Source organism: Hypanus sabinus, chromosome X1 (genome assembly GCF_030144855.1).
Source record: "Hypanus sabinus isolate sHypSab1 chromosome X1, sHypSab1.hap1, whole genome shotgun sequence".
Taxonomy (NCBI): Eukaryota; Metazoa; Chordata; class Chondrichthyes; order Myliobatiformes; family Dasyatidae; genus Hypanus; species Hypanus sabinus.
The window spans coordinates 65,028,959-65,042,993 of record NC_082738.1 but is presented as its reverse complement, the minus strand read 5'-3'; the positions used below and the strand labels follow the sequence as shown (position 1 = coordinate 65,042,993).

Sequence of the window (14,035 nt, the reverse complement as noted above, 5' to 3'; positions counted from 1 at the left end):
AAATCAGTAATCGTGTTTCTGGATGGATAAAAATTTATTGAATTGTAGACAGCTTAAGCCTTTACAGTTCTTATGCAATGCTTCCAGCATTGGAAGCAATCCTGGGCCAGAGATCTGCACATTCCTTGGCAACTGGGCCTGTGATTGCAGAGCCTAGAAATGAAAGCAGAACAATGATCGGGAAGAGAACAGGGAAATGACAAACCAAACAATCATTTCCACAGGGTCAAGAATGGAAGCAGACAAGTCACATTAAAACTGAATGCAACTTTGTTAAGTTCACACCTGGAGCACCACGAACACAAATGATGACCACATCCACATGATGGTGCAGAAAAGATCAACAGCAGCAGAACCAAGAGGACAAATTCAACTGGTTACAAGCTGTTGTTAGTTCTTCCCTCAGTTTAAAAATTTAGGGGTGACTGGATAGAACCCACATCCCTTTCTAACTTTCCTAGAAGTGGAAGCCAAAAGAAATACAATCCTCCAATGAAACCAAGAATCTTTATGCAAATTGATTATAACACTGAATTAACTCATTTTCACAGTGCCAACCCAAATGCCTCAGGTTTACTGATGTTGGAAAGTGACTATATAGAAAATGTCACATAACTGATTGAGATTAAACAGCACATGGCAGCTGCCACCTCACCCAAAAGCTATGTGTTCCTTTGCCTCCCCTCGACAACTCACTGAGCCACTGAGAACAGACAAAGCAAGTGCTTTTTAAGGAGGAAATGAACAAGCTGACAGATCCAACATGATCTGTAATGGGGAAACTCATTGGAATAAGTGTTTCTATCCTGACGGGCAGGATATTCCACAAATTCAAGCTAGGCTTTAAACAGTAGCTTCAAATTTGCAGCAAGGAGCCAATTCCAACCCAGATACCATACCTTTCATTTCTCCTTTGTTATTCACTATCACTCCTGCATTGTCTTCAAAGTAAAGGAACACCCCATCTTTTCTCCGATACGCTTTTCGCTGCCGTATCACCACTGCTGGATGCACTGTAATACAACCACATGAAAATACAAGTGTAAAATTGATACTGTATTGCAACAAGCATTGTTCTTCTTGCCTGCGCCTGTTGACCAATCTTACTTTCACCCCACAAATGTTGGCTCGGTTTATAGTCTCAAAACAACTGCAGCTATTGAACCATAAGTGCATAGATTTCTGTTCTGGGTCAGGCAAGTTAGTACATGACACAATCAACCACAAAATCCTAGACTCAGTACAAGTTTCCCCACATTGGCCATACTTGGCTTGGGTACTGACATACTATGATAGTGTAATGCTTACAATTTTCAGGTCTAAATATGAAAGAACATAATAAAAGACAAGAAAAGGAGCAAGAGTAGGCCACCTGGACCTTCGAGCCTGCTCTACTATTCAACAAGATCATGGCTGATATGACCACAGACACATCTCCACCTACCTGCGTTTTCCCTATCACCCTTAATTCCCCTAAAATCTATCCAACCTTGTCTTAAATACAATTATGAGGAAGACTCCACTGCTTCATTGGGCAGAGAATTCCAGATTCATCACTCTCTGGGAAAAGCAGTTCCTCCTCATCTGTGTCCTAAATTTACTCCCTCTTATCGAGGCTGTGTCCCCTAGTTCTAGTCTCACCCATCAGCGCAAGCAACTTTCCTGCCTCTATCTTATCTATCCCTTTTACAATTTTATGTTTTTTTTTTAAACAAGATCTCCTCTCATCCTTCTGAATTCCAGCAAGTACAGTCCCAGGCTCTACTCGATAGTATAACCTTACCACCTCTAGAAACTGGTGAACCTCCTCTGCGCCGCCTCCAAAGACAGAAAATCTTTCAGTTCAGGAGACCAGAACGTCATGCAGTACTCCAGATGCAGCCTCATCAGTAAGTACATTGTACAGTTGCAGCATAACCCCCTCGCTCTTAAATTCAATCTCTCTAGTAATGAAAGTCAACATTCCATTTGCCTTCTTTTCTTTCTAAATCTTTTTATTAATATTAGTAATATGGACAGAACACAAATGATATATTGATAAAGAAATTACCAACATATAAATTCCATTACATATAAAAAAAACATACATAATAGTTACAATATAAATGAGTTTACCAAAACATAAGCCATAAAATATATGTATGAACATAGTAAGTCTAAATATTTCATAATATATGATATAAAGAAAACAGAAAAAAGAAAATAAAACAAAAAAAATATAATGCCAAACTAGCTAATCTAATAACTAATATAGAAGAAAAAAGAAGCAAAAAAGAGAAAAAAAGGGGGCTGTTTATAATATCTCACAAAAATAAGTATTCATCAATGCCGTCACTTCCGGTCCTCTCAAAATCCATAAGCTAAAAGCTGGGAAATCAAATGAACTTGGCACAGGGTCATATTACATCATATGAAAATGTTGAATAAATGGTCTCCATAACTTTTCAAATTTAATAGAAGTCTCAAAAGTACCACTTCTAATTTTTTCTAAATTTAAACATAACATAGTTTGAGAGAACCAATCAAATACAGTGGGAGGATTAATTTCTTTCCAATTCAACAATATAGATCTTCTAGCCATCAGAGTTAGAAATGCAATCATTCGACAGGCAGAAGAAGATAAATGCAGTGAGTCTAAGATTGGTAAGCCAAAAATTGCGGTAATAGGATGAGGTTGTAAATCGATATTCAAAACCGCAGAAATAATATCAAAAATATCTTTCCAATATTTCTCCAAAAATGAACAAGACCAAAACATACGAGTTAAAGACGCAATTTCAGAATGACATCTATCACAAATAGGACTAATAGGAGAGTAAAAATGAGCTAATTTATCCTTGGACATATGGGCCCTATGTACGACCTTAAATTGTATTAGTGAATGTATGGCACATAACGATGATGTATTAACTAATTGAAGAATTCTATCCCAATTCTCACTAGAAATACTAAGACTAAGCTCTCTTTCCCAATCCTTTTTAGTCTTATAAAGAGGCTCTGAACGTATCTTCATAATTATATTATAAAGTTTTGAAATAAGCCCCGTTTGAGAAGGGTCTAATTCAAATAAACTCTCCAAAATATCTGAAGGCACAAAATTCGGAAACGTAGAGAGTACAGAACTTAAAAAATGTCTAATCTGTAAATATCTAAAAAAATGAAATCTAGGCAAGTTATATTTGTTGGATAATTGCTCAAAAGACATGAAACAATTGTCTAAAAATAAATCAGAAAATCTTATTAATCCCTTAGTTTTCCAAGCCAAATAAGCTTGATCTATAATGGAAGGGTGAAAAAAACAATTAGATACAATAGGACTATTTAAAACGAATTGAGTCAACCCAAAAAATCTCCGAAATTGAAACCATATACGCAAAGTATGTTTAACTATCGGGTTGTCAATTCGTTTCGACAATTTAGAAAGAGCAAAAGGGAGAGAAGTCCCTAAAATAGAACCCAGAGCATAAGCTGATACCGATTTAGTTTCTAAACTCACCCAACAAGGGCCAAAAGATCCACCCCCATCTTTCAACCAACATAACAAATATCTAATATTAACTGCCCAATAGTAAAATCTGAAATTAGGTAATGCTAACCCGCCTTCCTTTTTTGTCTTCTGTAAATATGTTTTATCTAACCTGGGATTTTTATTCTGCCATATATATGAAGAAATTTTAGAGTCAACATTAGTAAAAAAAGATTTCGGGATAAAAATTGGTATCGCTTGAAAAATATATAAAAACTTAGGTAAAATAACCACCTTAATAGCATTAATCCTACCTATTAGGGATAGAAAGATAAAGGTGACCACTCAGTAAACAAATCTTTAATCTGATCAATTAAGGGTAAAAAATTAAATCTAAATAAATCTTTATGGTTTTTTGTGATTTTGATCCCTAAATAAGTAAAAGAGTCATTAACTAATTTAAAAGGTAAATTTCCATAAATTGGGACCCGTTTATTCAAAGGAAACAATTCACTTTTATTAAGATTTAACTTATACCCAGAAAACTCACTAAATTGAGCCAATAATGATAAAACTGCTGGAATGGATTTCTCCGGGTTAGAAATGAATAGTAATAAATCATCTGCATACAAAGATAACTTATGAATATCTGTCCCACGATTAATACCCAAAATATCCTGTGATTGTCTGATGGCAATTGCCAAAGGTTCTAAGGCAATGTTAAATAGTAATGGACTAAGAGGACATCCTTGTCTAGTGCCCCGAAAAAAGCGAAAAAAGGGAGATCTTTGATTATTGGTAAACACTGAGCCTAATGGAGTATGATAAATCAATTTAATCCATGATATAAATATCGGACTAAAATTAAACTTCTCCAACACATTAAATAAGTAAGGCCATTCAACTCTATCAAATGCTTTCTCCGCATCTAATGAAATCACGCATTCTGAAGTGTCATGTGAGGGAGTATAAACAATATTCAACAATCTCCTCATGTTAAAAAAAGAATAACGATTTTTAATAAAACCAGTTTGATCATCTGAAATAATTTTGGGTAATACCTTCCATTTGCCTTCTTGATTGTCTGCTGCACCTGCAAACCAACCTTTTGCAATTCATGCACAAGCACTCCCAAGTCCCTCTGCACAGCAGCATGCTGCAATCTTTTACCATTTAAATAATAATCTGATCTTCCATTTTTCCTTCCAAAGTGGATGACCTCGCATTTAACAGCATGCTGCACTCCAGTGGCCCACTCACTTAACCGATCTATATCTCTCTGCAGACTCAACATACTCTGCACAATTTAGTGTCAGCAGCAAACAGATGCATTACACTCTCTCCTCTCTTCCAGAGACTAAAAATTTGGATGCACTGTTACCTCTTGTTTCTAATAATGGCCCAAAGAGGGCATAGCCTCAGATCAGGACATCATGACAGAACAGATGAGGAGGAATTTCTTAAGCCAGATGGTGGTAAATTCATTGCCAGATGCTGTGGATGTGGTAGAAGAAATGAAAGGGTTGACCATTTTCTAAATGGAGAGAAAATACTAAAAATTGACACACAAAGGACATGGAAGTCCTTGTGCAGGATTCTCTAAAGGTTAAATTGCTGGTTGACTCTGTGCTGAGGAAGGTAAATGCAATGTTAGCATTAATTTCTAGAGGACTAGAATATAAAAGTAAGATGCAATGTTGAGACTATATAAAGCACCAGTGGGACTTCACTTGGGAGTATTTTGAACAGTTTTGGGTCCCTTATTTTACAAAGGATGCGCTGAAACTGGAGAGGGTTCAGAGGAGGCTCATGAAAAATATTCCAGGAATGAACAGCTTGTATATGAAGAGCACTTGATGGCTCTGAGCCTGTATTCACTTGAATTCAGAAGAATGAGGGGGTGTCTTAATTGAAACCTATTGGTTGAGTAAAGGCCTTGATAGAGTTGACGTGGAGAGGTTGCTTCCTATGGTGGGAAGAGTCCAAGAACAGAGGACATAGCCTCAGAATAGAGGGGCATCCTTTCAGAACGGGTGTGAGGAGGAATTTCTTGAGCCAGAATGTGGATCTGGGGAATTCTTTGCCAAGGCAGCTGTGGAGGCCAAGTCTTTGTGTATATTTAAGGCAAAGGTTGATTATTGATTGGTCGGGGCATGAAGGGATATGGGGAGAAACAGGAGATTGGGGATGAGAGGAAAATTGGATCAGCCATGATGAAATGGAGGCACAGACTGGATGGGCTAAATGCCTAATTCCACTCCTATATCTCATGGCTTTAATCACAAAAGCTGTAGTCCAAAACCACAACCTTCTCGTCCTCCATCAGAAGAAATGTAACTGATAGCAAAGGGAACTGTGGCAAACCACACAAAAATATTTGTGTAATTCTCCTATATGCAAATTGGCTGCTACTGGCCTCTCTTCAATACAACAGAAACCAAACTTCAAATGCACGCTGCAATGTCCCCAGATTGTGGAAGTGCAAATCTTTGCACGAACTGTTCCATTGCCGATTGAGGATATACAGCACAACACATCTGCAATCTCACCCTAAAGCAATGAATTACTTTCCCCATCCTCAACAACTCACCAAAGCCAAAGAGTAGGCTATGCAAGTGCTTCTAGGATGGTGCCCCACTCACTGCGTGAGCACACGAAACAGGAAATCTTCACATACATATCAAGTTCAACCTGGGCAGGACAGTGAACAGCAGGGCCCTGAGAACAAGGTCTGGGGGGCGCAGACCCTACAGTGATGACAGCAAACGGTGCTGAAGAAGGCAGGACAATGAGTACTAGAGTTGGACATCATGTTGCAGGTGCAAAAGACAGTAAGAGGACATTTGAGATTAAGCCAGAGAGCATGGAAAACCTTCTCAACAATACTGCTGGAACTGGAGGCACTGAGTTGCGAGGAGGCACGAGAATCATTTTTCCGAGTGAAGGAGGCCAAAGTGCACGCGTAACCATAGAGAGGTTGAGAAAATTATGAGGGGCATAGGATAAGAGACGAAACTTGAGGGTGCAGGATTATTGTGGGAGGGGGAAGATTTAAAGGGGACCCCAGGGCAGCTTCTCCCCTACAGAGCACGGTGGGTACAGGTGTTCCACCCCCTTCACAAAGGTAGAGCGTTCGCATGAAACTTTTCTTAAGCCAAAATGGCGTAAAGCAAAGAACAATTAATTTATATGGGAAACATTTTCATAAAAGCAAAAATAAACAATATTTTGTAATGCAAAAAGTTTACTAATGTAGGTCTTTTGTAAAAGCGAAGTGGCGTAAAGCAAACATTCGTAAAGCAGGGGACACCTGTACACGGAAAGAGCTGCTACATGAAGTGGTACAGGCAGATACATTTCTAATAGCTTTAAATGTTCTATAGATATTGCCTGACCTGCAAAGCTCCTCCTGCATTTTGTGCGTGTTGCTTTTATAGGAAAGGATGTGGGACAAGCACAGGTAAATTGGACTAACCCAGGTCAGCACCATGGTGACATAGATGGGAGTTGGGCCAAAGGGCCTGTTTGAATACTGCACAACCCTAGGAGTATGCCCATCATCTATATAAGATAATAAGCATCATTTCAAATCTGTGGCATGAGGTTAACTAACCCCACACTGATACAAATGAAAGCCAGATAACAAAACAACCCCATCTCAAAGAAGCACTGACAATTTGTCCAAAACAATTCCAAGTCATTCATTAATAAGCTAACCTGCTCATCAAGGTCTGACTTTAGAACTGTCCTCAAGGTTCCAAACCACAAAAAACACACCACCTATGAAACCCCAGGACACACCAAAAACCTCTGAAGGTACTGAAGCTTAAACACAGCAATTTTTTTCCACCCTAAATACTTGTCAATTATAACCATCAACTTACAGGGGACCCAGATCAATGTTGGGCAATTTAAAAGAACATACCCCAACACAAATCACACACTCATGTAATATCCAACATTTCTGAAATGGCTACTCAAAAATGATCTCCATGATTCTTCAAGTCACCTTACCATACAGTAACAAACCACTTCTGAAACTTCCCAACAAGCTAAGTTGGTGGTTTGAAAATGAACACATTTACATCCTAGATCACTTTTTGGAATGACAACTCAACTACAATACTGTTTCATTCCTGGCACAATCTGCTGACTTACTTACTGGCATGGTGCAACGTCTTTTTGATTCCAACTTGGAGGTTACTCACCCTTTTTCCTGAGCTCTGGTTTGCCTTTCTTCACAGTGGCCATGACCATGTCTCCAACACCAGCAGCTGGCAACCTGTTCAACCGGCCTTTAATCCCCTTGACAGAGATGATGTACAGATTCTTGGCACCTGAAACCACGTCAATAATCTGATGAAACACACTGCTTTGCCATAACCATCACTGGAAAATCAAATCTGCAGCTTCAGTACTTTATGCCCGTATGGTTCAAAATGACCAAATAGTCTCTGCATCAAGATAGTTAATATAATCACTAAAAAATAATGTGCATAATGCTAAATATACTTTTTATACTCTTCTACCCAATAAGTACTTATTCAGAGATTACTCGCTGCTCCTTGTATCCGACAATCTAGAGAACTTTACCCGTATTATCGGCGCAGTTGATTACAGCCCCCACGGGAAGACCGAGGGAGATGCGAAACTTCGCTCCGGATGACCCGCCACGTCCTGCAGCAAACCAAAACAAAGTTTTAAGTGATGAGTGAAAGATTTGACAATGGGCAGAAGATAATTAGCTGCAAGAATTACTTCTTGGCCCGTTGGTCTTTCACACTTGACTCATCTTGGATCTAAGTGCCACTTCCCCGAATTAACTCACATTCCTCAATTTTAGTACCTACGATCATTGGCTTGTCTCCAAGGGCTGTGGAGATTCAAGTTCGTCTGCTGAAGAAATTTTCATCACAGCTTGAGACAGACCATCAACCAGTGGAAATGTCAAAACTGCACCTACACTGAGATCATATTGATTCTGCATTCAAGAATGTAATGCCCCAATCCACTGCTCACATGAACAACTACTGCCCACTTAACCCCAGGTTCAGCCTGGTGCATTACACTCATTGGGTTCAGTTCTGATCACCTCATTTAAGGAAGGATGTGGAATCTTTAGAGAGTACAGAAGATTTACCAGGATGCTGCCTCAATTAGAGAACATGTCTTTATCAGGACAGGTTGAGCAAGTTAGGGCTTCTCTCTCTCTGGAGCAAAGAATCAGGTGACTTGGTAAGACTTCTTTCCCTAGCTGGAAACGACTATTATAGGGGGCCAAAATTTTAAGGTGATGAGGCAAAGATAAGGGAGGGGGTGGGTGACAGAAGTAGCGTTTTCATACACACTGTGAGGCAAATACATTAGGGAGATTTAAGAGACACTTAGGAAGGCAAAAATGTAGGGCTTCATGGGAGGGAAGGGTGAGATTGATCCAGAGTAGGTTAATAGGTCAATGGAAGAGTGTGTGCCAAAGGGCCAGTATTGTTAAACTAAAAGCAGATATACTCGAGTTCATGATAAACTCAAGCTTCGGCAGATGCTGGAATTTGTCTGCTGCTTCAGATCGGAGGACAGCCCTGTACATATTACTGAATACAGTTATCGGAACCTGCAGCGACCACGGGGAGGTGGGGACTGTGAATGGCTCGGGTTGAAACCCAGTACCACTCGAGATCCACCAGATCATTTACAGTGTTCTAGGATCATTATTTACTTCCACTGACAGTTGCTCCACAGAATAGAGGCACCCAAAAGAGCCCACTCAGAAATTACCTTCAATATTTCAATATCATTGAAAGAGTGCCTTAAAAGCCTAAAATATTTATAAATTACCATGATTGCACATCTCAACTGAGACATAACATAAAGATGTTTTTTCATCATGTATTTGAAGTATGGTAATAAATACAATTCAGAATGGATAGACACCCCTTTAGAACAGAGATGAGGAGGAATTTCTTCTGCCCGGGGTGGTGAATCTGTGCAATTCATTTTCAGACTGCTGTGGAGAGCAAATTATTTGGAACATTTAAAGCGGAGGCTGATAGGTTCTTGATTAGTAAGGTGTCAAAGGTTATGGGGAGAAGGCAGAAGAATGAAATCGAGCAGCTTAATAAACCTGCCACGATGGAATGGTGGAGCAGACTTAATGGGATGACTGGCTGAATATTGCTCCTGTGTCTTATGGTCTCACAGATATATGGTGTATGATCATTGTGGGCCTGGCGTAGTGAAAAACCCATAGCTGCGCTCATTGCCCAACTCAGTGGTATCATAGACCATGAAGGTGGTTATCAGGGTTTCCACAGGGATCTTGGTTGGCTGGGTATGCAGTCTGAGGAATGGCAAATGGAGTTATTTTTTGTCAGATAAATGCAAAGTGGTCCAGAATAGGACCATTCCACACCCTGGAGAGTGTTGCAGGACTGAAGGACCAGGGAATAGAAATATATAGTTCCCTGAAATTTCAGGCTTAAGTTCAAGCTCAATTAGTAAATTTGCTGATGACACAAAGGTTGGCAGTGTTGTGGATAGTGTGGAGGGCTGTCAGATGTTACAGCAGGACATTGATAGGATGCAAAACTGGGCTGAGAAGTGGCAGATGGAATTCAACCCAAATAAGTGTGAGGTGGCTCAATTTGGTAGGTCGAATCTGATGGCAGAACGTAGTATTAATGGCAAGACTCTTAGTAGTGTGGAGGATCAGAGGGATCTTGGGGTCCGAGTCCATAGGACACTCAAAGCTGCTGCACAGGTTGACTCTGTGGTTAAGAAAGCATACGGTGCACTGGCCTTCTTCAATTGTGGAATTGAATTTAGGAGCCAAGAGGCAATGTGACAGCTATATAGGACCCTGGTCAGACCCCACTTGGGAGTACGGTGCTCAGTTCTGGTCACCTCACTACAGGAAGGATATGGAAGACACAGAAAGGGTGAAGGGGAAGGGGAGATTTAGAAGGATGTTGCCTGGATTGGGGAGCATGCCTTATGAAAACGGGTTGAGTGAACTCGGCCTTTTCTCCTTGGAGCGACGGAGGATGAGAAGTGACCTGATAGAGGTGTACAAGATGACGAGTGACATTGATCACGTGGATAGTCAAGAGGCTTTTTCCCAGGGCTGAAATGGTTGCCACAAGAGGACAACCATTAAGGTGCTGGGGAATAGGTACAGAGGTGATGGCAGGGGTAAGTATTTTACTCAGAGAGTGATGAGTGCGTGGAATGGGCTGCCGGCAATGGTGGTGGAGGCGGATACGATAGGGGCTTTTAGATAGGTACATGGAGCTTAGAGAAATAGAGGGCTATAAGTAAGCCTAGGTAGAGACATTGCTATGGTAGGGACATGCTCGGCACAGCATTGTAGGCCGAAGGGCTAGTATTGTGCTGTAAGTTTTCTGTGTTTCTAAAGCTGATCACTTTTGACACTAGTTTTACTTTGGCGATAACGTACTCTACAGTTAACATGTTCAACAACCAATGCATCTGGGGACCTAGATCTTTCCTCCTCCTCCTCACCAACACTTTAACCCAGGTCAACGGCTCCACGGCCCGGACTCACGTAAAGGCTCGATTCCCCACAAACAGGCCGAGTACGTAGCCGGGCGGCGGAGAAGAAGCGCCATCTCCACACCAGGTCACTCCAACATGGCCGTCACCCGATAATACACAACCTTGCGCCCCGGCTACACATCTAAAATCCATCAGTGATCTACAAATACCCCAGAGACAAGACGGGCGTAAGGTTATACAGACAACCTGAACAGGAACCGGCGCGTCCTACCTACCAGGAGTGAGGATGGCAGCGGATAACGCCGCTCCCCTCCTCCCGCTTACCTCTCTTCGACATTGTGGCACAGGGAGAGAGGCCGGGCGCCTTGGATTATGGGATATATCGACGGAGCGCGCGCCCTGTGATGACGCGAGTACGCAGCTGAACGTGTCGCCTATGAGATCATTGGCCCGTATCACGTGGGACTAGGAACTGTGGTGTTGGAATTCCCAGCGCTGGTTGATGGGCTCGAAAGTGTTAACACTACTGAATGTCTTTGAGAGTCTAAGAGTTTAGCACTTTTTATTGTAGATTTTTATCAAGAATAAAGTTTATTTTTAAATAAAACTAATTCATTCTCAGCGCTCTCTGCGGTGCTTGTCAGACTATTCTAGGGGTATTGTGGTTTTCTGAAGATTTACATAGATATTGCTGTGTATTCCTAATTGATGTTACTATGTGGTGAATTTGCAATGATACCAGTTGTAGACATTGCTGTCGGGACAATGACAATGACAATCTCCTCTTTTAATTCACTATATTTCTGGTGATTTTCACTGATTGATTTCTGTAAGTTATGTGTGCATGGAATGGCTATGACTGTTAAGTAAGTTGTTCTTGCTTGTTTATCCTGTAATATTATATCCAGACAGTTATTATGGATTGTCCTATCTGTAATAACGAATCAGCCGTAATGCAGTATATGTCCTTCTGACTCTAAAACTGGTATTCGGTGTTCGTTGTCTGGCACATTTGGTCGTTTGTCCATCTTGTTGGGTGTGGTCTTTCATTGATTCTATTGTGTTTATTGGACTTACCTAGTATGCATGCAAGAAAATGAATCTCAGGGCTGCTTATGGTGACATATGTCCTTTGAGCTTTTAAGTGGAGTTTGTTATCATGTGCATAAGTACAGTGGGCTACAGGTACAGTGAAATAGTAGCTTGTAGCAGCATCATGGATAGTTAAATACTGACAATACACAAAATGTAAATTATACTGACTTCAGCGGTGGGCAAGTTGTTGGAGAAGATCCTGAGAGGCAGGATTTATGAGCATTTGGAGAGACATAATCTCATTAGGGATAGTCAGCATGGCTTTGTCAAGGGTAGGTCGTGCCTTATGAAACTGATTGAATTATTTGAGGATGTAACAAAACACATCGATGAAGGTAGAGCAGTGGATGTAGTCTATATGGATTTCAGTGAGGCATTTGATAACATTCCCCATGCAAGGCTCCTTCAGAAAGTAAGGAGGCATGGGATCCAAGGAGACCTTGCTTTGTGGATCCAGAACTGGCTTTCCCACCGAAGGCAAAGGATGGTTGTAAATGGTTCATATTCTGCATGGAGGTTGGTGACCAGTGGTGTTCCACAGGGATCTGTTCTGGGATCCCTCCTCTTCATGATTTTTATAAATGACCTGGATGAGGAAGTGGAGGTATGGGTTAGTAAGTTTGCTGATGACACAATGGTTGGAGGTGTTGTGGATAGTGTAGAGGGCTGTCAGAGGTTACAGCAGGACATAGATGTGATGCAGAACTGGGCTTAGAATTGACAGATGGACTTCAACTCAGATAAGTGTGAAGTGGTTCATTTTGGTTGGTCAAATTTGACCATGGGATTGAATTCAAGAGCCATGAGGAATACAGCTATATAAGACCCCACTTGGAGTACGGTGCTCAGTTCTGGTCGCCTCACTACAGGAAGGACGTGGAAGCCATAGAAAGGGTGCAGAGGAGATTTACAAGGATGTTGCCTGGATTGGGGAGCATGAGTAGTTTGAGTGAACTCAGCCTTTTCTCCTTGGAGCGACGGAGGATGAGAGGCGACCTGATAGAGGTGTTTAAGATGATGAGAGGCATTGATCGTGTGGATAGCCAGAGGTATTTTTCTGGGGCTGAAATGGCTAACTTGAAGGGGCATAGTTTTAAGGCGCTTGGAAATAGGTACCGAGGGAATGTCGGGGTAAGTTGTTCACACAGAGGGTGGTGGGTGTGTGGAATGCACTGCCGGTGGCGGCGGTGGAAGCAAAAACAACAGGGTCTTTTAAGAGCCTCTTAGATAGGTACATGGAGCTTAGAAAAATAGAGGGCTATGCACTAGGGAACTTCTAGGCAGTTTCTGGAGTAGGTTACATGGTTAGAACAACATTGTGGGCAGAAGGGCCTGTAATATGCTGAAGATTTCTATGTTGTATGTATACCAGAAAGCAAAGGGAAAAACACCATGGAAAAAAGGACACTTCATCACTTTGCATTAATGGTGTTCTGTCTTGAAAACAGTTAAGCTTTACTTGTGAATGCAGCTTATATGTGACTTTGAAGTTCAAATACAGTTTTTGCCATTCAATCGTACACACGTACACCGCCAAATCCAACAGCGTTCCGTGTTGCAGTTGCATGTAATTTTTTTCATTGCACTCCTGCTCACTTTCAAGACTCTTCATCTCGGGTGCTTCATATTTATTGCTTATTTCTTATTTTTTTCTTTTTGTATTTGCGCAGTTTGTTGTCTCTTGCATATTGGTTGTTTGTCCGTCCTGTTGGGGGTATCCTTTCATTGATTCTATTGTCTTTGTTGTATTGACTGTGAATGCCCACAAGAAAATGAATCTCAAGCTTTTATATGGTGATGTATATGTAGTTTGATAATAAATTTACTTTGTACTTTGAACATTGTGCATAGCATAATAAATTCCACTTTGACTTTCATTAATGCTTTTTTAAAAAAAGCACAATCAAAAATAAGACCATGGTTGTGCAAGAAGTAATCTTCCATTGCTGAGATAGGAATAGG

General features: G+C 40.8%; 1 protein-coding gene across 2 annotated transcripts; it reads right to left on the bottom strand.

Annotated features, from left to right (window-relative positions):
• Positions 1-10: 10 nt before the first annotated feature.
• Positions 11-11,376, bottom strand: LOC132384973 (large ribosomal subunit protein uL14). 2 transcript variants are annotated; one of them, XM_059956669.1, is made up of 5 exons: positions 11,303-11,376; positions 8,060-8,143; positions 7,675-7,803; positions 900-1,013; positions 11-153 (listed from the first exon to the last, which is right to left on the bottom strand). In XM_059956669.1, the coding sequence occupies exons 1-5, from the start codon at positions 11,313-11,315 to the stop codon at positions 71-73; spliced, it is 423 nt and encodes a 140-aa protein (XP_059812652.1). In that variant the 5' UTR covers positions 11,316-11,376; the 3' UTR covers positions 11-70. The 2 variants fall into 2 exon arrangements, with proteins under 2 accessions (XP_059812652.1, XP_059812651.1); XM_059956668.1 differs by lacking the exon at positions 11,303-11,376 and adding an exon at positions 11,028-11,106.
• Positions 11,377-14,035: the final 2,659 nt, after the last annotated feature.

Excerpts from the sequence above, each read along its gene's own strand:
- LOC132384973 (XM_059956668.1), bottom strand. The coding sequence starts at position 11,091 with ATGGCGCTTCTTCTCCGCCGCCCGGCTACGTACTCGGCCTGTTTGTGG. Across the intron at positions 7,804-8,059 it reads CAACTGCGCCGATAATACGG|GTGCCAAGAATCTGTACATC; the intron begins GTAAAGTTCTCT and ends ACGTGGTTTCAG. Across the intron at positions 154-899 it reads TAACAAAGGAGAAATGAAAG|GCTCTGCAATCACAGGCCCA; the intron begins GTATGGTATCTG and ends TTTCATTTCTAG.